Source organism: Protopterus annectens, chromosome 2.part0, assembly GCF_019279795.1.
Source record: "Protopterus annectens isolate FY-2018-M chromosome 2.part0, PAN1.0, whole genome shotgun sequence".
NCBI lineage: Eukaryota > Metazoa > Chordata > Ceratodontiformes > Protopteridae > Protopterus > Protopterus annectens.
In genome coordinates this window covers 133,212,890-133,240,692 of record NC_056728.1, presented here as the reverse complement: position 1 = coordinate 133,240,692, position 27,803 = coordinate 133,212,890, and the positions used below count along the sequence as shown (strand labels likewise).

The 27,803-nt window shown below is 40.9% G+C and overlaps 1 protein-coding gene across 1 annotated transcript in view; it reads right to left on the bottom strand.

Annotated features, from left to right (window-relative positions):
- The window catches only part of GTF3C3 (general transcription factor IIIC subunit 3), a 701,049-nt gene that overhangs the window by 312,746 nt on the left and 360,500 nt on the right, over nucleotides 1-27,803 (bottom strand). Inside the window, exon 10 of the mRNA XM_044060620.1 lies at nucleotides 23,962-24,133. Coding sequence (XP_043916555.1) covers nucleotides 23,962-24,133 — 172 coding nt within the window. The remainder of the gene's footprint in view (nucleotides 1-23,961; nucleotides 24,134-27,803) is intronic.

Here is a 27,803-nt window from a genome sequence, read left to right as displayed (position 1 = left end):
ACTCGGGCCAGCCAAGGGCTACCCAGCAGGGATAAAGTACAGTTGTGTACACTTACCATAAATGTAGATGTTCGAGTGCATTCACTGTTGCAGCCCTCAGTTGGATCAAATACCAGAGTCTTGGGATTTCTGCGTCGGATGCTGTCGCTTCTTCCATGACATCAGGTCATTAGGGGTATAAAAGACGCAGTTGACACCATTACATCAGTTTTTCTTGCCCTAGATGTCAGGAGCCCCCCCAAAATAGGAAGCAATTACATAGTGTGGAACACCTCCAGTAAGAAGTAAATACCATTGCCATAAGATATGGCCAAAAAGAGGATAGGTAGAAAGTATAGAAAAGTCAGGGGGCTGGAGGGACGGTAACCAGGACTGCAAAAGTGAATACACTCGAACATCTACATTTATGGTATGTGTACACAACTGTACTATGTTGTTCGTGTTTCACTGTTACAGTCATCACACTTGGGTTGCTTCCCAAAGCTGAGGAATGGTGGAGGCAGTCAAGAAGTATTAGGGCTGGCTAGCAGGCCTTGTAAGACTGCTGTGGCAAATCCAGCTCTGGATTTAGAAAAGATAGGCAAGTGATAATGTTTGGTGAGGGTGTGCACAGAAAGTACAGTTTTGTACCTACCATAAATGTAGATGTTCGAGTGTAGACAATGCTGCAGTCATTACACTTGGGTTGTCCTGCCGTCAGGCGGTTCCCCAGCCAGCCTGAGTTCCAAAGTCTTGGTCCGGCGTCGGTTGCTGTCGCCTCCTCCCTGACGTCAGTGCGACAGGGGTATATAAGATGCAACCAACGCCATTTTCTTCAGTTTTTCTTGCCTCAGATGTCAGGTGCCCCCAAATAGGTAGGCAATTCAAATTGCTAATAAAACATACATAAGAAAAGCAAACAACATACTTTCAGCTACCAGCAAATACTCCCCATAGGTAATAAAAAGGAGAGGAACTAGGTACGTACTAGCCAGTAAGAGGGGAAGGAGGGAGGGTAACCTGGACTGCAGCAGTGTCTACACTCGAACATCTACATTTATGGTAGGTACAAAACTGTACTATGTTCATCGTGTGACACTGCTGCAGTCATTACACTTGGGTAGAATCCCAAAGCTGAGGTAGGGTGGTTGGTTCTATAAGGCATTAGGGGTGGCTATAAAGCCCTGCAGCAGTGCAGAGGCGAAGCCAGCTCTGGATTTAGAGTATAGAGGCAGATGGTAATGCTTGGTGAAGGTATGCACAGAACTCCATGTTGCTGCTTCCAAAATATCCTTGGTAGGTACTCCTCTGAGGTAGGCAATTGAAGTGGCTGGTGCCCTGGTGGAGTGAGGTCTAATGCTGTTAGGCACAGGTTTTCCATGGTGCATATAGCAGAAACGTATGCAATGTCCTATCCATTTGGAAATAGTCTGTTTTGAAATAGCTTTTCCCTGTGCTGCTGCAGCATATGCTACCAATAATTGCTTAGATTTTCTGAAAGCTTTGGTTTTGTCCAAGTAGAAGCGTAACTGCCTGTGAATGTCCAATGAATGCAGTAGTCTTTCCCCTTTATTCTGTGGTTTTGGATAAAAAGTAGGCAAGTGAATGGTTTGGTTTAGAGACACACTTGAAACCACCTTAGGCATAAACGTAGGGTTATAGTTCTTAAGGACACCCTGTCCTGGTGGAAAATGAGGAAAGGTTCCACTGCCATTAGTGCCTGTAATTCTGAAACTCTTCTTGCAGAAGTTATTGCCAGGAAGAGAGCAGTTTTCCAAGAAATGTATTTTAATTTTGCCGTGCAAGCTGGTTCAAAAGTAGGTAACGTCAATATTTCCAAAACAAAGTTGAGGTCCCAAGTAGGAGTAGGTGCTCTGAAGATTAGAGAAAATTGCTGGATCCGTGTTGTAATGTGCAGAGATGGCAGGGGCGTGGATCTTGATGGATGAAAAGGAGAGGCCTTTGTCCAGAATCTCAGTCAAATATTGTAGTATCTGAGGAATGATTGGCACAAGAGGATCAAGGCTGTGAGCCTGGTTCCAGGAACAGAATCTCTTCCATTTATCCGAGTAGGCTTTCCTGGTACTAGGCCTTCTGGCCTCCAGAATGACATCCATAACTGCTTTGGAGAGAGGCATTGCTTGCGTGGCTAAGGAATCTTCCATGCAGCTAGGTTTAGTGTCTTTAGCTGGCTGTGGAGTAACTGATTGTTGTGCTGAGACAGTAGATGTGGTATTTGAGGCAAAATCCAGGGTGGTCCTTGTGCTAAGTTTTTTAAGATTGGGTACCAGTGCTCGCGTGGCCAGTCTGGTGCAATCAGGATCATTTTTGGCTCTTCTTGCCTGGCCTTTATGAGTACCTTTGGGAGAAGAGGCAGTGGTGGAAAAGCATATACTTGTAGGTTTGTCCAGCTGAATGAGAGGGCATCCACTTTCCATACTTGCGGATGGTAACTCCTGCAGAATTTCTTTAGCTAGTAATTTATTGGGGAGGCAAACAGATCTATGTCTGGGCTCCACCATTTCTCTGTTATCAATATTTGAGGATTCAATTCCCATTCGTGGGGATCCATGATATTTCTGCTTAAGTCGTCTGCCAGTGTGTTTTTCTCTCCTGGCAGGAATTGTGCTTGTAGATGAACTTGATAGTTTATAGCTGTGTTCCACAAGCTCATGGCTTGTCTGCAGAGGAGGTAGGAGTGAGTGCCCCCTTGCTTGTTTATGTAACACATAACCGTGGTGTTGTCTGTCTTTAGTAGTAGTTGTCCTGGATGCAACAGGTCCTTGAAAGCTATAAGGACATTTTGTACAGCGAGCATCTCTTTTTGATTGATGTGCAGATGCCTTTGTTCTGCAGGCCACTTGCCCTGAATACATTTTCCTGCCATGTGTGCTCCCCTGGCATAATCCGATGCATCTGTTGTCATTGTTTGCCTGGCTGTGGGTTGAGTGACAGGCTGTCCCTTGTTGAGGTGACAAGCTTGAGTCCACCATCGAAACTCCTGTTGAAGGCAAGGCATTAGTGGTATAACTGTTTCCAAACTTTGACAGTGTTGAGACCATACATTCTTTAGGTACCATTGTAGTTTCCTCATATGCAGTCTGGCATATGGAATTAGTAGCATGCAAGATGCCATGAAGCCCAAGGCCTGCAGAATTTTTCTTGCAGGGAGTTGGGTCTTTGTTGCCATTAATTGAAAGTATTGTGTCAGCTGTCCTTGCTTGTCTGGCATGAGAAAAGCCATCTGGGCCGTTGTGTTCAAGCTGGCATCCAGGAATATTATCTCTTGTGAGGGCACTAGTTTTGATTTCTTTTCGTTTACTGTGTACCCCAGGCAACTTAATAACTTTTTTACAAACGCCAGATGCTGTAGAAGAATGTCCTTGCTCTCTGCTTGAATCAGGCAGTCGTCCAGGTATGGGTAAATTTGAATTTGTTTCTGTCTGAAAAATGCAATTACTGGTGCCAGGCACTTTGTGAAGACCCTGGGCGCAGTAGATAATCCAAAGGGCAGTGCAGAGAATTGATAGTGCATTGGACCAGCTAAGAACCTGAAGTATCTTCTGCAGTTTTGTCTGATACGGACATGTAGGTATGCCTCCTTGAGGTCCAAAGTCACGAGCCAAGCTTGCTTGCCCAGCATGGGAAGAACCTGCTGTAATGTCAACATTTTGAATTTCGGAACATCCAGGTAAGTGTTTAGTGTAGAAAGATCCAGAATGGGCCTCCAGGCTTTGTCTTTTCTGGGAACCAGAAAGAGTCTTGAGTAAAATCCTTGCCCTTGTTCCTGAGGTGGTACCTTCTGGATAGCTCCCATGTTCATGAGTGCCATAATTTGTTTTTGAGCCTCTGCCCATTGATTTAGTGGCAGATTTGGCATTCCTTTTAATCTTGGCAGAGTGTGAAAGTGGATCCTGTAACCTTTTGAAATGATACTGAGAACCCATTTGTCTTGGGTGATCATATGCTAATTGTGATAAAGTGCCAGTTTTCCTCCCAAAGGGGCTGCCAAGAGTGAGTTGTTTGGCAGCTGGAGTGGGAAGTCACTGGGGCTGTTTTTCATATGGTTGGTGCCTGTCTTCCCCTTCTTTCTGGCGTGATGCACCCCATTGACCAGGCCTGTAAGGACCTTGTGGTTGACCTCTACCTCTTGGCCGTCTGTATCTGCCCCTTTGAGTTCTGTCATTAATTGGAAAGGGCCAATTCTTTGTTGGCCAGTTTCTACTAAATCGAGGAGGATGAACCTGTAAGAAATCCTTCACTGTTTGCATAGATTTTGCCTTATCCTCCATCTTCTTTAATACCTCTTCTGCCTTAACTCCAAATAAAACATCCTGCTGTAAAGGTGCATCCAGTACTTCAGCTTTAACATGATCTGGTAATGTATGTTCTTTTAACCATGCATGTCTTCTAATGACAGAGCCTGTAACTGCTGCTCTGCATGAGGCCTCTAAAGAATCAAAACCACATTGCAAAGTATGCTTTCCCACTTGTTCAGCGTCATGCAATAAATCCTGCATTTCTTTAAAATTAGGAGGATCTGTATCTGGAAGCATTTTTTGTTTCAACTGAGACATCAAAAATTGCTGATACTTTAGCATGTGAAACTGGCAATTTAAGGCTCTCATTGCTAAGGTTGCAGACATATATACTTTCTTTCCCCATCTGTCTAGTGCACTGGAATCTCTGACAGAGGGAAATGGGTTCTTTGCTGATGAGGCCTTAACCCCTTTGGGTCCCTGAGAAATAGTTTCAGGATCAGCAACAGGGCCTTTATACAGAAATTTGTGTGAGTCAGGCACTCTGTAATATCTGTCCGGTTTAAGTGGAGCTGGAGGTAAGGAATCAGGATTTAAGCTGGATTCAGTGTACACATCATCCACAATATCTAGCACTGGCGGAATAGTCAGGGGTCTGCGTTGAGGTAATAATAGGAAGTCTCTGAGCCTTTTCTTGGATTCTGAATAATCCTAGCCTTCCCAATGGAAATGCTCCCTCATGGTATGTAAGGTTTCCCCAAAGGAGTAGTCAGGCGGAGAGGCTGATGGAATAGATTCCTCAGCATCAGAATCTTCATAAGGGGGTAAAGGATATCCCAGGTCTGAGGATGAATCTGAGGAAATGGACCCCTGGTCGGATGAATCATAATTTGCATCCTGTCTAGGCCTTTTATCAGGAGGGGGATGGGAACCCAATCAGAGTGATTAGGTCTTCGGCCATTTTGAGCATTTGTTTCTTAGGCATGGAGGCCTGTCCTGGAGAATGCTGTACTTCCTGTCCTGGAGAATGCTGTACTTGTTTTAGTTTTTAAAGGAGGCTTTGACTTAGAAGAGGGTTTAATGCTTAGCTGAGTAGGTCTGAAGACACCCTCTGAAGCTGCAGATAGCTCAGGTACTCCGGATCCCTCTGCAGGATCGGTTTCGGTCTGCTGAAAAATTAGTGCATCTGAAGGCCCAGCCATCTCCACGTGGGGGTCGGGGGCGGCCTGTGGTTCTGCAGAAGCGGTCGTCAGGGGCTGCGAAGGCGCCTCACTGAAAACCGGAGAACCGGTGACTGGCCTAGAAGAGGCTTCGTCGTCGGTTTTGAGCCTCGGATGCCTGTCCTTGTCTTTGCGCTTTTTATGAATACCGGTAGTCGAAAGTTACGACGGCATGGTATAATTAAATTTTCTGCCAAAGTAATGTTGGGCAAAATCAAACCGACGTTTAATAGTGCGCTTATTAAACCTAGCACAAAACCAACAACCAGTAACTTTGTGGTCTGGGCCTAGGCATGGGATACAATAAGAATGGAAATCCTTATGAGGTATTTGCTTCCCACAAGAAATACAGTTATTAACTTTTACTCACATCAGTCTGAGGCAAGAAAAAGTTTCCCCAATGGGATACTTAGCTTTGTAGAAGACTCCGGTTCTGGATTCGGAATGAAAATCTCAGGAGTAGGCCGACCGGCACTTGCGAACTGCTTTTGCTTTGGGCACCGCGCGGCAAGAAAGACTGAAGAAAATGGCGTTGGCTGCATCTTATATACCCCTGTCACACTGACGTCAGGGACGAGGCAACAGCAACCGACACCGGACCAAGACTTTGGAACTCAGACCGGCTGGGGAACCGCCTAACAGCAGGATAACCCATGTGTAATGACTGCAGCAGTGTCACACGCTGAACATCTCCAGGTTGCATATTCCAGGATGTTCCTGGTAGGGACTCCCCTGAGAAATGCTGTAGAGGTTGAGGTAGCCCTAGTGGAATGAGTTCTGATCCCCTGTGGGGTAGGTTTCCATGGTGTTTGTAGCAGAAATGGATACAGTGTGCTATCCATTTGGAAATGGTTTGCTTTGAAATGGCCTTGCCCTCTGCCCCTGTAGCAAAGCTGACTAGCAGCTGGTCAGAGTTTCTGAAAGATTTAGTCCTGTCAAGGTAGAACCTGAGTGGTCTGTGCACGTCCAAGGAGTGCAGGATCCTTTCCCCTTTATTCTGAGTATTAGGGAAAAAGGTTGGTAAATGGATGGATTGGTTTAAAGCCATACTGGATACCACCTTGGGCATAAATGATGGGTTAGTTCTGAGGGAAACCCTGTCAGTATGGAAAATAATGAAGGGTTCCACAGCTATTAGTGCCTGTAACTCAGCACTCTTCTTGCTGAAGTGATGGCTAGAAGTAAGGCTGCTTTCCAAGAGAGGAAGTTTAACTCTGCTGCAGCAGCAGGCTCGGGAAGCATAAGCTTCTCTAGTACAAAGTTAAGATCCCAGGCAGGGGTGGGAGTTCTCCTCGGGGGGGGCCTCATATTGCTAGCTCCTCTCAGGAACTGTTTGAAGAGAGGGTAAGAAAAGAGAGGTGGCTCAGTATTGTAATGAGCTGAGATGGCAGAGGCATGAATCTTAATTGATGAGAAGGATAGGCCTTTGTGGAGCAGCTCTGCTAGGTAATCTAGGATTTGAGGTAAGGTGGGCACGACTGTGTCCTTTCCTTGAGACTGGCTCCAAGAACAATATCTTTTCCACTTTTCTGAATATGATTCCCTAGTACTAGGCCTTCTGGCCTCAAGGATGACGTCCGGCACATGTTTGCTGAGGGTTGCTGGTGGTGTATTCAGGGGGATAAGCCAGGCTGCAAGGTTCAGGGTTTGCAGCTGTGGATGCAAAATCTGTCCCTCCTGCTGGGACAGGAGGGGGTCTGATGTAGGTGCCAGGGTGGCACTGCTGTTAGACTGCGTAGGAGTGGGTACCAGTGCTGGCATGGCCAGTCTGGGGCAATAAGGATAGTCCTTGGTCTGTCCTGCTTGACCTTGAGTAGAACTTTTGAGAGGAGGGGCAGAGGGGGAAAGGCATAAATTGAGAGGTTCTCCCATGTAAAGGATAGGGCATCCACTTTCCACGCTTTACTGTGAGGATTTCTGGTGCAAAATTTGCTCAATTGATGGTTTTGGGTGGAGGCAAAGAGGTCCACCTCTGGTGTCCCCCACCTGTGGATTAGAAGTTTGAATGAGTTGGGTTCCAGTTTCCACTCGTGTGGGTCCAGTAGATTTTTGCTTAAGTCGTCTGCCAGTGAATTTTGTTTGCCTGGCAGGAACTGAGCTTGCAGGTGCACTTGGTTGCTCAAGGCTGTGTTCCACAGGGCCATGGCTAACCTGCAGAGGGGGGTAGGAATGAGTTCCCCCTGGCTTGTTTCTGTACCACATAACTGTGGTGTTATCTGTTTTGTCAGGAGTTGTCTTGGAAGGATAAGGAATTTGCAGGCTGTGAGAGCATTCTGTACAGCTAACATTTCTTTTTGATTGATATGCAGGGAAACTTGTCCTGGGCTCCATTTGCCTTGAATGCATTTGCCTGCCATGTGAGCTCCCCATGCATAGTCTGTTGAGTCTGTTGTCGGGGTTTGGGCAACGAGGGACTGAGTGAAAAGAAGTCCCTTGTTGTGGTTGCATGCCTCTGCCCACCAAAGGAACTCTGCCCTTAGACAAGGAATGATAGGAATCATTGTTTCCAGGTCTGGAGAATGTTGACACTAGAGACTTTTTAAGTACCATTGAAGTTTCTTCATATGCAGTCTTGCATATGAAATTAATAGAATACATGAGGCCATGAAAGCCAGGGCTCGCAGTATTTTTCTTGCAGATAGCTGGGTTCTGGTGGCCATTAGTTTGAAGTAGTTTGTCAAATAAACCTGTTTTTTCCTGGAGTGAGGAATGCCATCTGGGAAGTTGTGTTCAGGCTTGATCCCAAGAATACAATCTTTTGGCCGGGCACCAGTTGTGATTTCTTCTCATTGATGGTGTACCCCAGAGCAGTTAGAAGTCTCTTCACAAATGTCAGATGCTGAAGCAGCAATTCCTGACTGTCTGCTTGAATCAGGCAATCATCCAGATATGGGTAAATCTGAATATTTCTCTGTCTGCAGTATGCAATGGCTGGAGCCAGGCACTTTGTGAATACCCTGGGCGCAGTAGATAAGCCAAAGGGAAGTGCAGAGAACTGATCATGCATAGAGCCTACCCCAAAACGTAGACATTTCCTGCAAGATTCCCTTATGAGGATGTGCAGATAAGCTTCTTTTAAGTCTAAGGTGACTAGCCAGGCGTCCTTGGCTAGCATAGGAAGAAGCTGTTGCAGTGTAAGCATTTTGAATTTTGGAACCAACAGGAAGGTGTTGAGAATTGACAGATCCAGGATAGAGCGCCAAAAGTTGTCTTTTCTGGGCACCAGGAACAGCCTATATTAGAAACCCTGTCCCCTTTGATCTATTGGATCAGACTGAATAGCCCCGATACTGAGAAGAGAAAGCACTTGGCTTTTGTGCCTCTGCCCACTGGTTTGGAGGAAGGTCTGGCAACCCGCCTGGAGTTGGTAGTGAGTCGAAGTAGAATCTATATCCCTGGGATACAATATTTAGGACCCATCGGTCCTGGGCAATGGACATCCAGCTTTTTGCATGCAGAGTGAGTTTTCCTCCTAGGGGTGCAAGTACTTGGGCATGGCTGGGAGGGATGATAGACAAGTCATGGTGAACTTTTTCCATAAGGGGGTGGCTTACCACTTACTGTTTTTGAGGTGGGAGTACTCCATTGTTTAAATCTCTGCATACTCTGAGGGATGATAGACAAGTCATGGTGAACTTTTTCCATAAGGGGGTGGCTTACCACTGTTTTTGAGGTGGGAGTACTCCATTGTTTAAATCTCTGCATACTCTGAGACTGTAGTCTTGGTGGTCTGTGGCCACTGTGTTTGGACGGAGAAGGCCTGGGAGAGCCTGGAAAGGCACAAAAACTGCTGAAAACAGCCACTAAGAACCAAATACACCAAACTCCACAGCAACGGAAATAACAGCACAGACTGAGAATAAATAAAATTTTATTGTGATTCTGGTACCTCGGCCTTCGCCTTCAAATGGAATAGTTTACATACTCAAAAACAAGCCTATAAGAACCACCTTACATTTCATTAATTGAAATCAATTAACATTGTTTCAAAAATTTAAAGCCACATTTACAAAACTTCTACTAAACACTATATTTATTACATGTTAAATGCTTTTACGTTAAATAGTAAATAACACAATAATTCCCATTAAACATCCACCAATATTATTCATATTTCCAAATTCATACCATTAGGATAGAGAGTATTGAAGTTAATATATTTAGATTCCATATTTAATAACCTCCTCTGAAAACTATGGTTTGTCCCCCCCATCCCATAAGGTTTGACTATAACACTAAAAATTAAATCTCTCACCGAACCTCCATGTCCTTTATGAAAATGACTAGCCACCGGACTATGAAGCCTCACATTTCTAATGTCTCCTAGATGTTCTAGTATTCTTAATTTTACTTTACGCTTGGTTTGTCCCAAATACCATTTTTGTACAGGACAATTACACCCAATAGCATAAATAACCCCAAATGAGTTACAATCAAAATGATCTATGGCATTATATAAAATGCCATTGATCCTAGTACCATCTAAATTTCTAATCTTATCACATACCTTACATCTACCACATGCATATGCACCTGGGTTGGCCAACTATTTCCTTCTGCCTTTGTTTCTTACTAGCTCCTTTAAATTTTGAAACTTACCATAAGAAAAAATCACTTCCTTAGGAATAATGTTTCTCAAATTGTCATCATTACTGATGATAGGCCACAATGCCATCACAAGTTTTCTTAAAATGGGGGAAAAAGCAGAAAATCTATTGACAAAAAATATCCTGTTTTTCTCATCACTTTCTTTATCATTGTTTCCCCCAATTTCTGTTCCTATTTTTATATTTTCTTATACTACCTAAGGAACTTTGATAATCATGCAATAATCCCAATTCTTTTTCTACTTTAGCTCTAGCTAACTTTATCCTATCATGGGAATACCCTCTAGCACATAATTTCTCATGTATTGGATCAAATTCCACTTTAAATGTATCCTTCTCTGAAATATTGCCTGTAATACGTTTAAATTCCCCAATAGGCAATGATTCAATAAGATGGAAACTATGCATACTAGATGCATGTAAAAAATTGTTAACCGCTGTGGTCTTGTGGAAAGGTTTATGTTGTATTCTTCCATCTAAACCCACATAAAATTCCACATCTAGATATTGTATTTTGTCTCCACTTAAATTAAAAGTAAAGTCCAACCCACATGGATTAGTTTTTAAGCTAGAGATAAACTCTTCAAATTCTTTGGGGTTCCCCTTGCATAAAAACAAGAGGTCATCAATAAATTTTTTATATTTGACCACCCTGTTTTGAAAAAAATTTTTTGGAATACACAAATTTTCAAAATACCCCATAAAAATAATGGTATACGAAGGAGCAAAACAGGCACCCATCACAGTGCCCTCCTTCTGCAAGAAAAATTTCTTTTCAAACTCAAAATAATTATGTGTAAGGCAAAATTCCAACAGGCTAAGAGACTGGAAAGGACAAGTTTTTATAAGGCCAATGCCTACAGAATCTAGGTGGCTGCACCTGTAAGAAATCTTTAACAGTTTACATAGATTTAGCTTTTTCCTCCATCTTTTTAAGAACTTCTTCTGCCTTTGTACCAAACAAACGTTCTTGGTTTAATGGAGCATCTAGTAATTTTGCTTTGACATGGTCTGGCAAGATTTGTTCCTTAAGCCAAGCATGCCTTCTCAGTACAGACCCAGTGACAGCAGCCCTGCAAGATGCCTCTAAGGCATCACAACCGCACTGCAAAGTATGTTTACTAACTTGGTTTGCAGAATGCATTAACTCTTGCAAATCTTTATTCTCTGTAAAATCTGGAAGCAACAACATTTTTTGTTTAATTAGTTCCATAATATGATGCTGGTACTTCAACATGTGAAACTGGCAATTTAAAGCCCTGATGGCAAGAGTTGCAGAGGTATATACCTTCTTACCCCATCTGTCGAAAGCTCTAGAATCCCTGTCCGAGGGGGTAGGGTTTTTGGCTGTAGTAGCCTTAATGCCTTTAGGTCCCTGGAAAATGGTCTCTGGATCAGCAGTGGGATTCTTAAAGAGAAATTTGTGAGAGTCAGGTACTCTCTAGTACTTGTCAGGCTTTCTAGGAGCTGGTGGTAAGGTATCAGGAGTAAGACTGGATTCCATGAAGACATCATCTACAATATCCAGGATAGGAGATATAGCTAGAGGCCTGTGCTGAGGCAAGTCTAAAAATTATCTGAGTCTCTTTTTGGACTGAGGGTAGTCCTGGCATTCCCAGCGGAAATGTTCTCTTAAGGTATGCAAGGTTTCACCAAAAGAAAAGTCCTCTGGAGGGGAGGCAGAGGGAATGGAATCCTCTGCATCTGAATCCTCATAAGTAGGAAAGGGTATGTCCTGGTAAATCAGAGGGATCATAGTCATCGGACTCATGTTCTGTGGAATCATAAGGAAAATCAATTATTTGCCTTTTAGAGGGAGAAGGCTGACTTCCCCTAATTAAAGTTATAAGGTCTTCAGCCATTCTAAGCATTTGTTTCTGTGGCATGGGAGCTTGAGTATGCGCTTTGGTCGTCGGTTTTCTAGGCGTAGTGCAAACTCTGGGCCTGAGAAACTTGGCAGATTTAGTCGAAATGATACGAACATCGGAAGGTTGTAATACACCCTCAGAAGCTGGTGCCTGCACAGTGGCTCCAGACCCATCCAAGGTAGAGATATCCGCAGGTTCCATGGTCGAAGAAGCATCTCGCGGCATACCGGACTCCAAATGGGTCTCAGCAGAGAACTGCAAATCTGTAGAAGTGGGTATCAGGGGCTACAAAGACGCCTCACTGAGTACCGGCGGACTGGTGACTAGCTTAACGGAAGCGTCGTCGGCAGTTTTGGACCTGTGCAGTCTGTCTCTGTCTTTATCCTTACGTTTTATCAGAAGATCGGTAGTCGGATGGCCTTACCAAAGCCATTTCGGAATATGGAGAAAGAGAGTGAAAGAATTTAGCAACAAAGATAGCCTGACGTCGAATAGTTCGGGCATTAAACAAGGCACAAAACTGACAGCGAGGAACATTGTGGTCTGGGCCTAAACAGGTGATGCAGTAAGAATGAAAATCTCTGCAAGGTATTTGCTTTCCACAGGCAAGACAATTGTTAACTTTTTCTGACATCGGTTAGAGCAAGAAAAAAGGATCCCCAACAGGGTACTTAGCTTTAGAAGTCTGAAACTCCAAAAATGAAAATTTCAAGTAGCGGCCGACCAGCACTTGCAAACTGCTTCTGCTTCGGGCTTCTCTTCAGCAAGAAAGACTGGTGTAATGGCATCAGCTGCATGTTTTATACCCTGATGACCTGACGTCATGGAAGAGGCAACAGCATCTGACGCAGAAATCCCAAGACTCTGGTATTCGGGCCAACTGAGTGCTACCTGCAGGCAGATAACTCAAGTGTGATGACTGCAACAGAGAAACACGAAGAACATCCTGGCAGAAGCCCAACAGCAGAAAAAGGTGTGGTATGACAGGAATGCTTGAGCTAGAGAGTATGCTGTAGGGCAGCAGGTCATGGTTCTCATTCCTGTCAGACACAAGCTGCAGGCAGTTTGGGAGGGACCCTTCAAAGAGGTATGGAAGGTCAGTGATATTACCTACATGGTACAACTGCTAGGCAGGGGCATAAAGTGTACCATGTTAACATGATGAAACTTTACCATGATAGAGAGGCCTTTGTGCTGAGTATTTGCAGCAGATGGCAGGAGAAGTTTGAGGGGGATCTGGTGACTGACCTCCTCAGTGAGGCTTAGACTGACATCTCAGTGGAAGAGGTAGCAATGTCCCAGCAGCTATCCCCTACCCAGGCTCGAGAAATCTTAGCAGTATTACAGGAATTTTGGGTCATTTTCACTGGGAAACCAGAATGCACCAACCTGGTGTGGCACCGTGTGAAGATAGGACTCCAAAGGCCTATTATGCAGGCCCCTTATAGGGTGCCTGAGGGAGTCAGACTGTGGAGGAGGAGATGCAGGAAATGTTGGAACTAGGGGTAACCCAGGAGTCCAGCAGTACCTGGGCCTCCCCAGTGGTGATGGTACCGAAGAGGGATGGCATCACCAGGTTCTGTGTGGACTACAGGAAATTAAATAGTCACACAGAGTCAGATGCTTACCCCATACCTAGGACAGTCGAAGCCCTAAAGCAGCTGGGCGGGGCAAAGTATCTTACAACTATTGATCTTAGCAAGGGTTACTGGCAGGTGCCTTTGACTCCCAACGCTAGAGAGAAATCAGTTTTTGTGACTCCTTTCGGCCTGTATGAGTTCACAAAGATGCCCTTTGGGATGACAAATGCCCCAGTGACTTTCCAGAGGCTGGTAGATCATATCCTACCAGGAGCAGGAGATTTCGCCCTTGCTTACTCTCATGATACTGCCATCTACAGCCATTCCTGGCAAGCGCACCGTCAGCATGTCAGGGAGGTGCTGGGTAGACTACAGAGGGCGGGGTTGACCATTAAGCCCAGCAAGTGTTACGTGGGAATGCCAGAGGTCTCCCACCTGGGACACTGAGTGGTGAGTGGCAAGATCAGGCCAGATGCAGCCAAAGTGAAAGCCATCCAGGCACAGCCTGCCCATGTTACCAAAAAGTAAGTGAGGGCACTCTTAGGGACAGCAGGGTACTACAAAAAGTGTGTCCCCAATTATAGTACCATAGCTGTTCCACTCACAGACCTGGCAAGGAAAAACAAGCCAGATAAGGCAGTGTGGACCACAGCATGTGAGCAGGCATTTCAGAAGTTAAAGGAGCTTTGGGACGACCCCTGTGTTAGCCAGTCCAGATTACTGCAAAGAATTTGTTGTGCAGGTGGATGCTTCAAACCATGGGGTGGGGGCTGTACTCAGCCAGGATTCCTCAGAGGGGAAAGAGCACCCAGTAGCATTATCTCAGTTGCAGGCTCCAACCCAGGAAGGAATGTTATGCCCTGTAGAAAAGGAATGTCTAGCCATAGTGTGGGCACTGCAGAAACTTCAGCCTTACATGCATGGAAGGAAATTCACTGTAGTTACAGATCACAATCTCTTAACATGGTTACATCAAGCCAGCCAGCAAAATGCCAAGTTACTAAGGTAGAGCCTAGGGTTACAGGGATATAATATGACAGTGCAGTACTGCAGTGGGGTTAGCAATGCCAACGCAGATAGGCTCGCAAGACAGGGAATGGAGTAATGTATTCCCAGATAGTCATCCCTCTTAAGCAACTTTTCTCAAGTGTCACTTGAAAAACTAGAATGAGTCTTCGAGGGGGGAGAAGGAGGTACTGCTAGCACAGCTAGCCTAAATTTTATAAATAATCATATGTAATTGTGAATATCAACATGATTCAGATGCTTGTGTTACAAATGTATTAGAACTGTATGTCATACAAGATGGTTTGTACAGACGTGTGCTGAAGTGTTATTTTGTAGAGTACTCAGCTTAGAGATGTGTCCACAGTGTACACTACTGGAGGAGAACAGAAACGTACATAAACTATTATAACTGTGTAAATGTATATATTTTAACAGTGGAAACTGGAACATAGACAGTTATCTTGAAAAACTTCAGAAAAAACTGTTGAAATTAAATTACTTTATAACTGACCCATAAAAGATGGCTTCAATGCAGCAAGGGGACAGGATGTCTAAAATTAAAGAGCCTTCTGCATTGTCTTGTAAGTGTTTTACTGATTTATGTCTTCCAGCAGCTGCAAAGATCTGAGGGCTATGTATTTTCACAGGCAGATGATAAATGCTGGCAGTTTCTAGCAATGGGGGTTTAGCTTGGGAACTAAAGTCATATGACAAGAAATGATATCACCCTGCAAGCTAACCCAGCAGTAATATTTGAGATATTAATTTAAGAACTCTCCGGGAGAGACAGATCATTCTGTATTTTGTTTTTGACCTGACAAGAAGACCCATTTACCATACTTGCCTTGCTCTGTAAGTAAGTTAACTAGGGTATAGTAATTCTCTTAGATTCAGTCAGGAATATAGGGAAGTATAGCTTAGATGTTTTCTGTACTTATCTGAGACTGTCCTGCAATGTTGTTTTAAGTATTTCCTGTGATTTTGATCTCTGATGTAACTGTGATTATTTACTGAGTATTTTCTTGTTTCTTTTACCATTTAAGCCCATCATTGTGGCTTTCATGTTTGAGACATATTTAAGTTCTGAGAGTACTTACATATTTATTTGGTGACACTGTGGGCTACTAATAGCCTTGCTCTTGGTCAAACTACCATTTGTATTGATAGTAACATTACACAGTAAGATTGGACACCCGTTGTTAAGGGCCTTAAAAGTAGCTGATAAGGAGTGAATGGTGGCAGTAATAACTACCTTATAGTCCAGGTAGAAATGGCAGAAGTAAACCTGTGCCAGCCTTTCCCACGTGTGTGTGTGTGAATGTGTGTGTGTGTGTGTGTGTGTGTGTGTGTGTGTGTGTGTGTGTGTGTGTGTGTGTGTGTGGATCAAACCTCAAAGATTGTGTGTGTCAGCTACTTGGGCAGAGACACAAAGCACTAGGTGGACAGAGAGGGTGCTGTAGGCCTTGGCTTGGTTACTCAGTTGACATCTCAACTCTATAGCTGTGCTAGTAGGGAATATTATTGGGGATATGGAGGAGAGAGAAATCAGCCCCGACTGACTGTTGCCAGTGGTGAGGATTGTGGCTCCTTGATTACTGGGCCAGTGATGGGGGGGGTCACAGCTGGAATTACACACACATTGAGGGCTTACCATATTTACAACTACAGCACTGTACAAGTTACTTCCTTGCATTTCTCTATATTTGAGAAAGGATTAAAATTAGTTCCGTCAACTAAATTTACTATATGTGAAACTTTGGTGGAGCTTAAATTATTTATTAGAAAATTGAATTTGTCTCTTATATACGATGCTAAAGAGAAGCATGGAGGAAAAGAGAATGAACTTGTAAAGAAAAAAGTCTTTTCAATCCCCCACTACACCCAACCTTACAAGTATTTGAATAAGCATGTATGGCCAATTTATATAGTTTATCTGCAGATGAAAACTTGAAAAGGTTGTACAACTTGATGGATAAAGAAAGAGTGATCTTGGACACTTTAACTTGAAGCTCAAACATCTGAATCATGAAACCAGATAAGGGGAGGTGGATGGTATTATTTAATGCTACAAATTATTCTAGTGCTATGTTTCGAATTCTTCATGATAGTAACACATATTTGTTGATCTCCAGAAATTAAATTAACATTGTGCATCATAGACTAGATTTGTTTTTGGAAGATTTAATGATCAAATAAAGAATTTCTTTAAAAATTTATGAATTTTTAAAAGTTAACAAACCTACTGTTCCCTCAATTTTCAGAATTCCAAAAACTCACAAGAATATAAAGAACCCACCCTTTAAGGCCAATAGCAGTTGCAGGGGGGAGGGGTTCTAAAACCCACCTGATGGCTGCGTTTATTGACAAGTCCATAAAGTTTATTACACGTATGGAAAGACACATTGAAAGATTCCCAGGAGCTTCTGGGGAGACTTGTGGGGCTCTTAACCACTGATGTTGTTGACCTCTTTTCCTCCATTCCTTTAGAGGAAGGTTTATATCTACTTCATGAAAATCTTTCCATTTTTAAAGTACTAAAGAGCCAGCAGATAAATTTACTTTTTGAAACAGTCTCAGTAGTGTTGCAAAATAATTTTCTAGTTTTTGAGAGTGAAACATTTCGAAAAAAAAAAAGATTTTGCAATGGGTGTGGCTTGTTCCCTGATTTATGCAAACCTTGTTCTTTTGGGATGGGAGAATTCCTTTGTGTTTAATTTTTTTTATTTATTTATTTAAACTTTGTTTACCAGGAAAGTCCAGTTTGGAACAAAGCCAATTTTTAGAGGAGGCCCATGGAGAAACACTCCAGACACATATTTTCTTATGTGGGAGGAAACCCACACAAACGCAGGGAGGACATGCAGACTCCGCACAAAAGGCACCCCAGCCAAGAAGAGAACCAGAGAATCTCTTACTGTGAGGCGACAACGCTAACTGCTACACCACTACGCCATCCACAATTCAAAATTTTTTCACATATCAAATTATACTTGAGATTCCTGGACAACATATTCATTTTATTGAATGGTCCTGAGAATGTAATTAAGTTATTTTATTAACTATCTGAATAATACCACTTCTTTTTTATAATTTACATCTTATTATAATAAAAGAGTTAATAACTAATTAGATATTAGGACTGAAATAGCTGAAGGTGATTTTAGGTCTAAAGTTTACAGAAACCCCAATTTCAGCAACTCGTACTGACTCTTCACCAGTGTGCATCCTTTTTTGCAGAAAAAAGCTCGGTGAAAGGTCAATGCATACGAGCTGCTAGGATGACATCCTAGTGTGAGGACCTTTTCAGTGAACTTGAGTATGTTTTGGGACTGATCGCAGATAGGGGATATCCCACAAATTTATTTAGGAACACAACACAAGAAAAAAAAATACAAAACAATTTTAGGTACAGAATTTGCAGACCCCAAGTTTGATACTAAAGAGAGTGATGGTAACTTTGACAGGGCAATGGTTCTAGAATTCATCCATGCAGGACCAAAAATTAAAGGAATAATTTCCAAAAAAAATGGAATATGTTATTATTTAACCCTGACATTGGTATTTTAGGGGCTGAACACAAATTTGTTTCTACAACTGGCCGTAACTTAAAGAGCTTATATAAAAAAAAAGTTCATCATAGGATTAAAGAAAGGCTAGGTACTAAAAACCATGGAGGATGCTGCCAAAGTCAAGATATATTAGAAAAGGAACAAAACGAAAGAACGGCAGTTCTAAGAAACACCAAACCAATAAAAAAGAACGCCTTGGACCACAGTCTTTCCTCTCTAATGAAGCAGGAATACACGGTACGCCGAATATATCCAAGAATCTTAGAAATCTTAAAATATTAGAAAAGGAAATTATTACTTTAGGCAATATGGCTAAGACAAGAGTGTATTTTAAGAAAGGAAGCTGCATTAGTAAAGGCATAATCTACTTGGCAATATGTAAAAAAAAAGTGTGAAGGTTTTTATACTGGTAAAACTGAGAGAACACTAAAAAGCATATTATATATGTATGTATGAGCACATGTACAGTATTAAAACTAAAAATGTTAACAATGTTCTATACAATCACTCTTTATTTGATGCCTCCCATAATGAATATCTGTTTGGTATCTTAGAGCAGGTAGATTTGGACCCTAGAGGGGTGACTGGGAAAATGCATTGGAGTATAAGGAGTTATTGTGGCAGTTTAGATTAAATGCCTTTTAGCCCTGGTCTGAATGATTATGTTTCAATGCAGCCTATCCTAAAGCTTAGAGTAGCTAAATTATAGGTTTCTTATTTCTGTTTTCAAGTGTGTTTTAAGCAATGAATTTTGTAAAACATTTATAAATACATTAAATTATAAAAACTGTATAATTTTTATACTTTTTTGAATAGTTTCCTTTTATAACATGCTTTTTGAAAATAAATTTGCTTGGAATATATATGGATCCGCTTCAATATGTAATGCAGTACACAAGACTGGTGGGATGCTACTTGCTGCTGTACTATTAGGAAACTGTTAATTTGACCATCTGATGAATTTGGACTAATTGTGAGGGATACTACACCAGGAAGGATGTGAACAACTGTCTTTATTCTGATGAAGTATTGATGGAATAGGACAAAAGCACTAAATCAACATTAAAATCTTGCATTTTAACATTACTTTGTCTACCTGCTGTTTTGTGTTTAGTGCATACTCTGCCTGGTCACCTTGATCTTGGATTTTAGTATATGTTGGTGACATTGCCCATTTTGCGTGTGTTTAGTATTCTAGCTTTTCTAAGAAGTTAAAACAAGAGGAGAGAAGACAGATGAAATATTAGATGAAGAAGGTAATATAAAACATAAACAGGAAGAAATTATGGAGGTGGCCAAAATCTGTAAGTAGAATTTATGAAATAGTAATAGGAGAAGAAAAATGCAGGTGAAAAGTGTATGTGAAATCATTAAGAAACATGTAGAAGAGAAACAAAATAAAAGATCTGGAGGAAAAAAAAAATATATATATACATTATATATATATATATATATATATATATATATATATATATATATATATATATATATATATATATATATAAATATAAAGGCCAGTAACAGCGACGGTTATCCCACTCCACAAAGAGGGAGCCAATACGGACCCTGGGAATTACCACCCCATTAGCCTAATGAGCCTGGTCTGCAAGGCCATGGAACGTATCATCATGGAACTTATAAACAAAGACACTGGTAATCTCCAAACTCTGGACCCCACCCAGTTCGGGTTTGTAAAAGGCAGATCATGTCTCCTAAACTGGATAGCTGTTTTGAAGCAGTCACCAAAGCCGTAGACAAGGGTAAGGTGGTTCACACAGGGAAGCAGGACTATTCGACCCCAGACGGTTCGACCCCAATGCCTTTCTATACAATTTCATGTATAAATTTATATGTATTGTATATGTGATTTTTTTTAGTGGACAGTTCGACCTCAGACTATTTGACTCCAAATATATTATTTTAAGTACTTTATCATTAAGTTATTAACCAATTATTCAATAACACTGTTAATTTTTCATTATAAATATATTTTTATTAATAATTTTATTTTATTTATCACATTGGTTAGTATAAATATAACATTTAAATATTTAACATATAACTAAACTAGTGTTATGTTTTAACATATTAGGACTACTGTTACTTTATAACATACTTTATAACATAGGTTTTCCATCAATTAAATATATATATTTTTTATATTATCTTGATATGTTAACTAAATTATTATCTACTATAAATAATTTCTTTAAAATTAAATTAAATCCATTTTTTTATTTTAATTTTTTTATTCATTTTACAGTTATAGGACGTTCTTTTGTCACATCTCCAAAATTTTATTGTCTGATCGTGGCTGTATTTTGCAAATCAGTTATATATCCTCATAACTTCTTTTTTCTTAATTTTTTTTTTTTTTTTAAGGCAATCTTTGACATTTTCTCAGTAACTACGTGGATGCATGAGCAGTATATAACATTTTTTCTTTATGTCAAACTATCTGTGGCTTATTTCTTCTTGCTTTGCCACTTCAGTGGGGTCAAACTGTCTGGGGTCAAAACATCCCATACCCTCACACACAGCCTATCTAGATCTCGTCAAAGCTTTTGACACCTTCCCCCACTCTGGAATTATAGATGAACTCACTAAACTAGGTATAAATCCCTATGTCACAAGATGGGTTGCCAACTGGCTCACTGACAGAACCCACACTGTGAAATTAGCAGACTCCAAATCCGACTTCAGACCAGTGACAAGTGGAATACCACAGGGTTCAGTCCTGGGTCCTCTCCTGTTTGGTATCTACTTTTCTGAAGGACAGGCTAACACAGAAGGTCTTTGGCTGACAAAGTTTGCAGATGACTGCAAACTAGGAGCCATAATTTAAACTCCTAACAATGTGAACATCCTACAAAAGGGCCTCACTGAGACAGATGCCTGCTGTCAAAGCCATGGAGTCAAGCTCAATGCTAAAAAGTGCATTGCCATCCCCTTTGGTAAAAACTCTGCACCCATGAACTACCACATAGGTGGCAGTCTACTTAACACAGAAAGTGTGATAAGAGACCTTGGGACATAGGTGGACAGTAGTCTCTCCTTTGATAATCACATTACCAAAGTAGTCAGGAAATCCTTCTACATGGCACACTCATCACAAAAGGGTTCTCATCCAGGAAAAAAAGAGGCCATTGTTCCCCTCTACTCGTCACTCATTAGACCCATTATAGAGTACAATGCCCCTTTTGGTATGTACCTCTCAAGACATCTACAACAACTGGAAAGGCTGCAGAAATACCTCACAAAGAGGATTACTGGCCTCAAACAGACACCCTACGCAGACCATCTCAAAAAACTCCAGCTTTACTCCATAGCATATCGCCTACTCAGAGGCGATCTCTTCCTAACATACAAAGCTATGTCAAACCCAGAGCTGTTGGACATGCTACACATAAAGAAATCCCAATCCCTCAGAGCTACATGCTCATAGAGACCTAAACCTTGTCACCACAATAAACAGAACATGCTGGATGGATAGATTCCTGTCCCAGAGACTTCCCAAACTCTGGAACAAACTACCTATCTATATCAAATAAATAGTAAGTAAAGCTCCTCATTAGCACTCCAAGAAAAATATTAATGATTGGATGGGAAATAGGAAATTCACCCCGGGATCACCTCTGTGGCTCTGCTCGACAGGGGCAAAAGAAAATAATTTTCTTGGGTAGCGAAAGCCAGGATACCTTTTTGGCTAGGCTTGTATAGGCCCTAGGGCCGATAGCCTAGCACCTACCTATGAACCTATAATGCTAGGAAATACAGATTTTTTTATGAAAATAATATAAAAAAGGATACAGAAAGTACTTGGCGTAAAAGGAAGAGAGCTGAAAGAAATGTTAACAATGGTAATAAATGGTAGATATGAATTTGAAAGGAAATGAGGAGGTAAGATTAGTAGCATATGAAGCATCAAAAGCATCTGAAAGGGTAAGCCATAAGGGAATGTAGGTGATATTAAATGATTATGGGATTGGGAGAAAAAGAAGTAAATATAAGAATATTATGAAAAATCATAAGTGAAAGTCATCATAAAAGGACAGATGGAAATATAAATAAGAATTAACAGAGAAGTTAAACAAAGATGTCCCCTGAGCATGTGTTTTTCTGTATTAGTAACAAATTCATATACGTGCAGGATGAGAGAATCAAAATGAGACGTAAAGAAAGGAATTATAATACCTATGTATTTGTCATTTGTAGATGATTTGGTTGCTGTGGATAAAACAAGGTTTCCATGAATGGGATGATAGCAAAGATTGAAAAAAAGGTTAAAAAAGCTAAGCTACAGTTAAACAAATGGAAAAGTGATGAGCTTGTTGAAATTAAGAAAATGAAAGGAATATATTATACCACAAAAGAGCTAAGTATTGTGAGTGAAATTTGGAGAGAATAAAAGTACAATAGGATAATGGAAAAAATAATAGAAGAAAGTTATTGGTTTGGTGGAAAAGTTATTTTATCATTTAAGAAGACAGCATGTTAAATACTTGTATATCTGGAAAACTAGCACAATTCTGGGGGAAGGGGTTATTGGTTTCCAGATAAAATGGAGAAAGAACTGCTGAAGGTATTTTTTCAGTTTTATGTGGGGTCAAGACTGACAAATGAAAAAGCACATAACCAACAGATCTACATTTCTACTAAGTAACTTGATCTCTAAAATCCTAACTCAATGCTAGTGCCCTGCACTCAAAAGAATGTTCCAAATCAAAGAACCAAATTATTTCCTTAGAAGCAGCTAAGTATTCTCTATTATCATTCTCCAACCTAGATGCAAATGTAGCACTAGCAAAAACACTTCTCTAGAATTCAACCTATAATGTAAAACTCTTTAAATACATATAAAACATTTTGAAACACTTGTAAAATAAAAAAATCTCAAGTCAGTTTCTATAAAACAAATGTAAGTCCACCTGCTTTTGTGATGCAGGTCAATTGTCAAAACATATTTCAAGCACAGTCCTCTTCTACATACTTTTACATACTGATAATCTCTAACCATGTGTAAATACAATGATGCATACTTGCTACGAATTCATTTCTCTCTCTCACACTCTATTTCTATGTAAATAAACTTGCAACATGTGCATAAAAATGCTCTATATGACTTGTACAAATGTTTATTAAATACTTGCAAATGTTTTCTGGACCTTGGTACCAAAGTTGTTACTGAAAAAAGAGTCTGTAGGCCAGCTTACCTACCTGGTTAACAAACTGTAAAATAAAAAAATACATAGAAGGCTTTAAGGCAGATAAGCTTTTATTTTTGAATACCCAAGGGATTACATATATCATTTAATGTGAAGGACACAAAAATTACCATGGAGTTTAAGTTACTGAAGGGAATTCTATCAACTCCATGCCTCAGACAGGAATCATTAGAAGATATCCCTTCAGAGATTAAATAGAATGACTCTCTCACTCTATCCTGAGATTTTTTTTCCCACAAGAAACATCTTTATTAAATTATCATGTATGACATAGGCAATCATACATTTATATGAATGAAAACCATACTGACATAATTTTAGTTGCAAACATTACACATCACAAACCACGCTGACATAATTGTAGTTACAAATATTATACCTCACTTACAATCTAGTCATTGTCAGTCAATTACATAGCTCATTCACATCCTGCCTTCTTTTGAACCTTGTTCCTCCTCTGCATGTCCTGTTCCCACAATTCTCATTTTTTTCTATGTAATTTGTTCCTATCCTTTTCCAAAGATCCAAGTTCTAGTTGTTTTACCGGTTACTATGTAAAGCTGGTTTATTCCACATACTGCTTCACTGCAGAGTTTGTTACAATCAAGAAAGAAGTCATGTATGAACAATTCACTGATTTTTCTACCTGCATGACGAAGCCACACAACTGCCAAATTGTACCGTTCCGAGCAGACCAAAGCACTGAGCAAGGGCAAAGCTGAGCTGTAATCTCCGATCTCAATGAATGCTTCAGCCACATCCAAGTAAAGGTCTCCCATCTCTTCAGGATTCTGCTCTACAAGGCTTGTTGTCAGCTCCTACACCAAAATGATCCAAAGGAAAACAAACATATTACAGGTTGCAAAATTATATACATTTTAGGTCCATAGGCGCTTGTTATGATATTGCTCTACAAGCACCTTAAGAAGCCTAGTCATGCAGTTACATGGTAGTTTTTAGCCCTTATATTTTCTATATAGAAATATCCCTTACTTTTAATATTTTACTTTTCAGATCTCTTATTTTTTTCAGTATAAATGCAGCTATACCACACAAATAAAATGATATGTACTGGGATAAAGTGCGAATACTTCCCCACCCTGCATCAGCTTGATGGGTGATAAGGGAATACTTTCCCTGAACTCTGATCTATGAACTACTGATACTTCTGGCCTGTGCAACTGTAAGAGAGTCCTACCATACATAGGACAACAGTCACCTTTAAAAGTTCACTACAAAGGTGCTAAAGGTTTGAAAGTATCAACCCTTCCTGTCCACATAGCCATATTTGTCCAGTGGTGTTAAACTAGCATTGTGCGACAGAATAAGCAAGGGTATTTTAAGCCTTCTTATATATAGGGTAAGGGTCTGACTTGGAAAGAAAGAAAAAGAAAATCAATGGATGAAGAAATGAGCTCTGAAGAGCAATGTATGCCAAGGGTGTATTGAACAAAAGATCTGGAAAACTATGAAATGTAAGGGTAAAATACAAATTACTTAACATGGCAATTTTATTCATGGTGCGTTGACATTTTGCATGTTCAATATCATGCTAGTGAAGAAGCAAATCGCACCAAGTGATATTTCTTTTCTTATCTTGTTACAGCAAAAGGATAAATAGTAAACCAATTGGAGGAAAATGGTACTCCCCCATATAGTAGGTGTGGGACCTAGACCCACAATATACAACCATATGTGAAGAAATGGTCAAACCCTCAAACTGAAAGACTTAATAATACAGCAAGCAGAGTACAGCTGTGTTAAGAACTTACTAGAAGTGTAGACGTTACAATATACTCATTGTTGCAGTATTGATTCTTGTGATTTCTGCCTGCAGAAGCATGGTGGCCGCCTATATTCCAGAGCTCTTCAACCTTCCCCATCCTGGCCACACAGACTCCCTCCCACATGGACATGAGAACATCAGTGTTACAAAGGGATGTTAACTGGGAACATCTTCCGTTTTTTCTTGCCTGGCCAGAGTTGTTCAGCCCAAAGGTGCCACAGCACAGCCCATTCTGACATGACCCATCTCCAGGAAGAGTAAAATTAACCAGACGACCCCAAGAACTGGTTTTCCAGGTCATTTGTCTATCCTGGGTTACTCCCACCAGGTTAGTAGCCTCTTTTCAAAAGATACCCAAGGTGGTATTTACACTACTAGGGGAAACTGGCCAGGACATCAGGGAATTGACTACAGTCAACATAAGAAAAAGAGCATTATTGAGAATAACCACTGGCAAAACGGAGTCTACAGGACTGCAACTGGTCACCATAACAAAATCAGTTTCTCTCAGCATTTAAGCAGATTGAACTCTACATTTACCTACAAAACGGAGTCTACAGGACTGCAATTGGTCACCATAACAAAATCAGTTTCTCTCAGCATTTAAGCAGAGTAGATTGCACACAAAAAGCATTTGTTAAGCTTTCACTTACAAGTAACCCTTGTAAAAATTCCCAAAACTGTATACTGTTGGTCTGTCTTTCCTGCTAAACATAAGTGAAATTACAATGCTGAGTGTAAGTAACATTAAAATTAAAGTGCTGAGTGAAAGTAACATTAAAGTGCTGAGTGCAGATTTTAGGCCCTTACATTTAACTTACCTCTGGTGTGGTGTCTTGAGTCAATCAGGGTATTCACTGTAACCACTCCTACTGCCTTCTCTTTTCCCCCACCCCCCACTTTCCTCAAACAGGTTAAACTGCTACAATTCAGTACAGGCATCATTTTCAAATCTAGGTGCTTAGGATTTCCCTCTCTCTTCCCCACTTGGCTGACCTGGTGTGACTTAGTGTAAGTTTCTTCATTGTATGGATCTTTTACTGTTTTTTTGTGTAACTGAATGACCTGCTGCTAAATTCTGATTCTGCACAGACTGCCCTATAAGTAGCTAGTGACTTCACTGAATTTCTGTGGTAATATTTGTGTTTAAACTAAACCTGTACCTAGAGAAAGTGTATAATCAGAGTTCCTACTTGCTGCATGTGTTTTAATGTTTAAATTGCACACACACATCGAAGAAGTGCTTTTATGACCTGAATAACTTGGGCTAGCTATACCTGAAGTGCTTTTACTGGCAATTTTCCAGTTGTACAATTGTGAACAACTGATTTAGTTTTTCTGGTATATCTTTAAAATCTGGCAAGTGTTTATTTACTGCATTGCTCTCTTGCTTAGGTTTCTTAGCTATAAATCTTAGTTCATTCTGAAGTGTGCTACTTTACCCCCCCCCCCCACCCTCAAACCTTTCTGAATGTATTATTATAAAATAACTGCCTGCTGTTGCCTTCATGCTTACCCTAGAATCTCTGCTTTTCTCTTTTCCTAGTTGAACTCTACATTTACCTACAAAACGGAGTCTTACAGGACTGCAACTGGTCACCATAACAAAATCAGTTTCTCTCAGCATTTAAGCAGAGTAGGTTGCACACAAAAAGCATTTGTTAAGCTTTCACTTACAGTGCTGTGTAATTAAGCAGGTCAGCCACAGGACTCTTTTTTTCTACTTTAGTGTTTGCCTCCTTCCCCTGTAACTTAAGTAAACTGACTCTTACATTAAGAGCTATAATACTTACCTTATAGCTTTAGGGCACCTTAGGAAACCTTGTACACTGCAATAGCGCTGCTACGCTCAGGCTCTCTTCGCTCCCCTCCCTGCCCCCAATTTCCTCCCGCCCACAGTACCTCTAAATTTAAAGTACTATAGCCACTCCCCCACTTTCTAGAGCCTATCTGCTTTCATCTGGAATAATTCCTCCCATCCCCATTCTTCTACCTACATTTTAATAGCACCTATTAGCTTTCATTTGGCATTCTCCCATCCCCCTTCGAGTACCTTTACCTCACCACCCTATCTTCTGGTGTTGCATCATCAGGTAAAACAGTTCCTTAACTCACTAGCTGAATCACAAATAATGATATACTCCTCTTTACTCCTCCTCTTGTTCGCACCATACCTACCTCCTTACCGTGTATGAAAACCAGTTTCTCATGGGATTTCAGGTCCCGAAAGGCCATACTATCACCCCAGCTGTAAATCATCCAACCTTCAACCATACTTACAGTACCAGGTCCTATCCAACATCTTGCTCAGTCTATCAACATCTCAACCCCAGGCACATTAGCTCTAGATCCAAATACTACCACAAACTAATAAACAAATTCCTGAAGTTCATCACCAAGTATAGACTTAACCTAACACTTGGCAGTGATATTCACCCCAACCCTGGCCCACCCACTTGAGATACACATACCCCCTCTACTTACGATCTAAGCTACAAACCTACAATTAATAGACCAACTAACTCTCTCCTAGCCTGTCATCTCAATATTAGAAGCATTAATAAAAAGGTACATGAATTGCATGCACTTCTGGATGTCCACTCCCCTCAGATTCTCTGTTTATCTGAAACCTGGTTAAAACCTAACACTGTAGACAATGAAGGGTTACCACCTGAGTACAACATACACAGGCTGGATCGTGC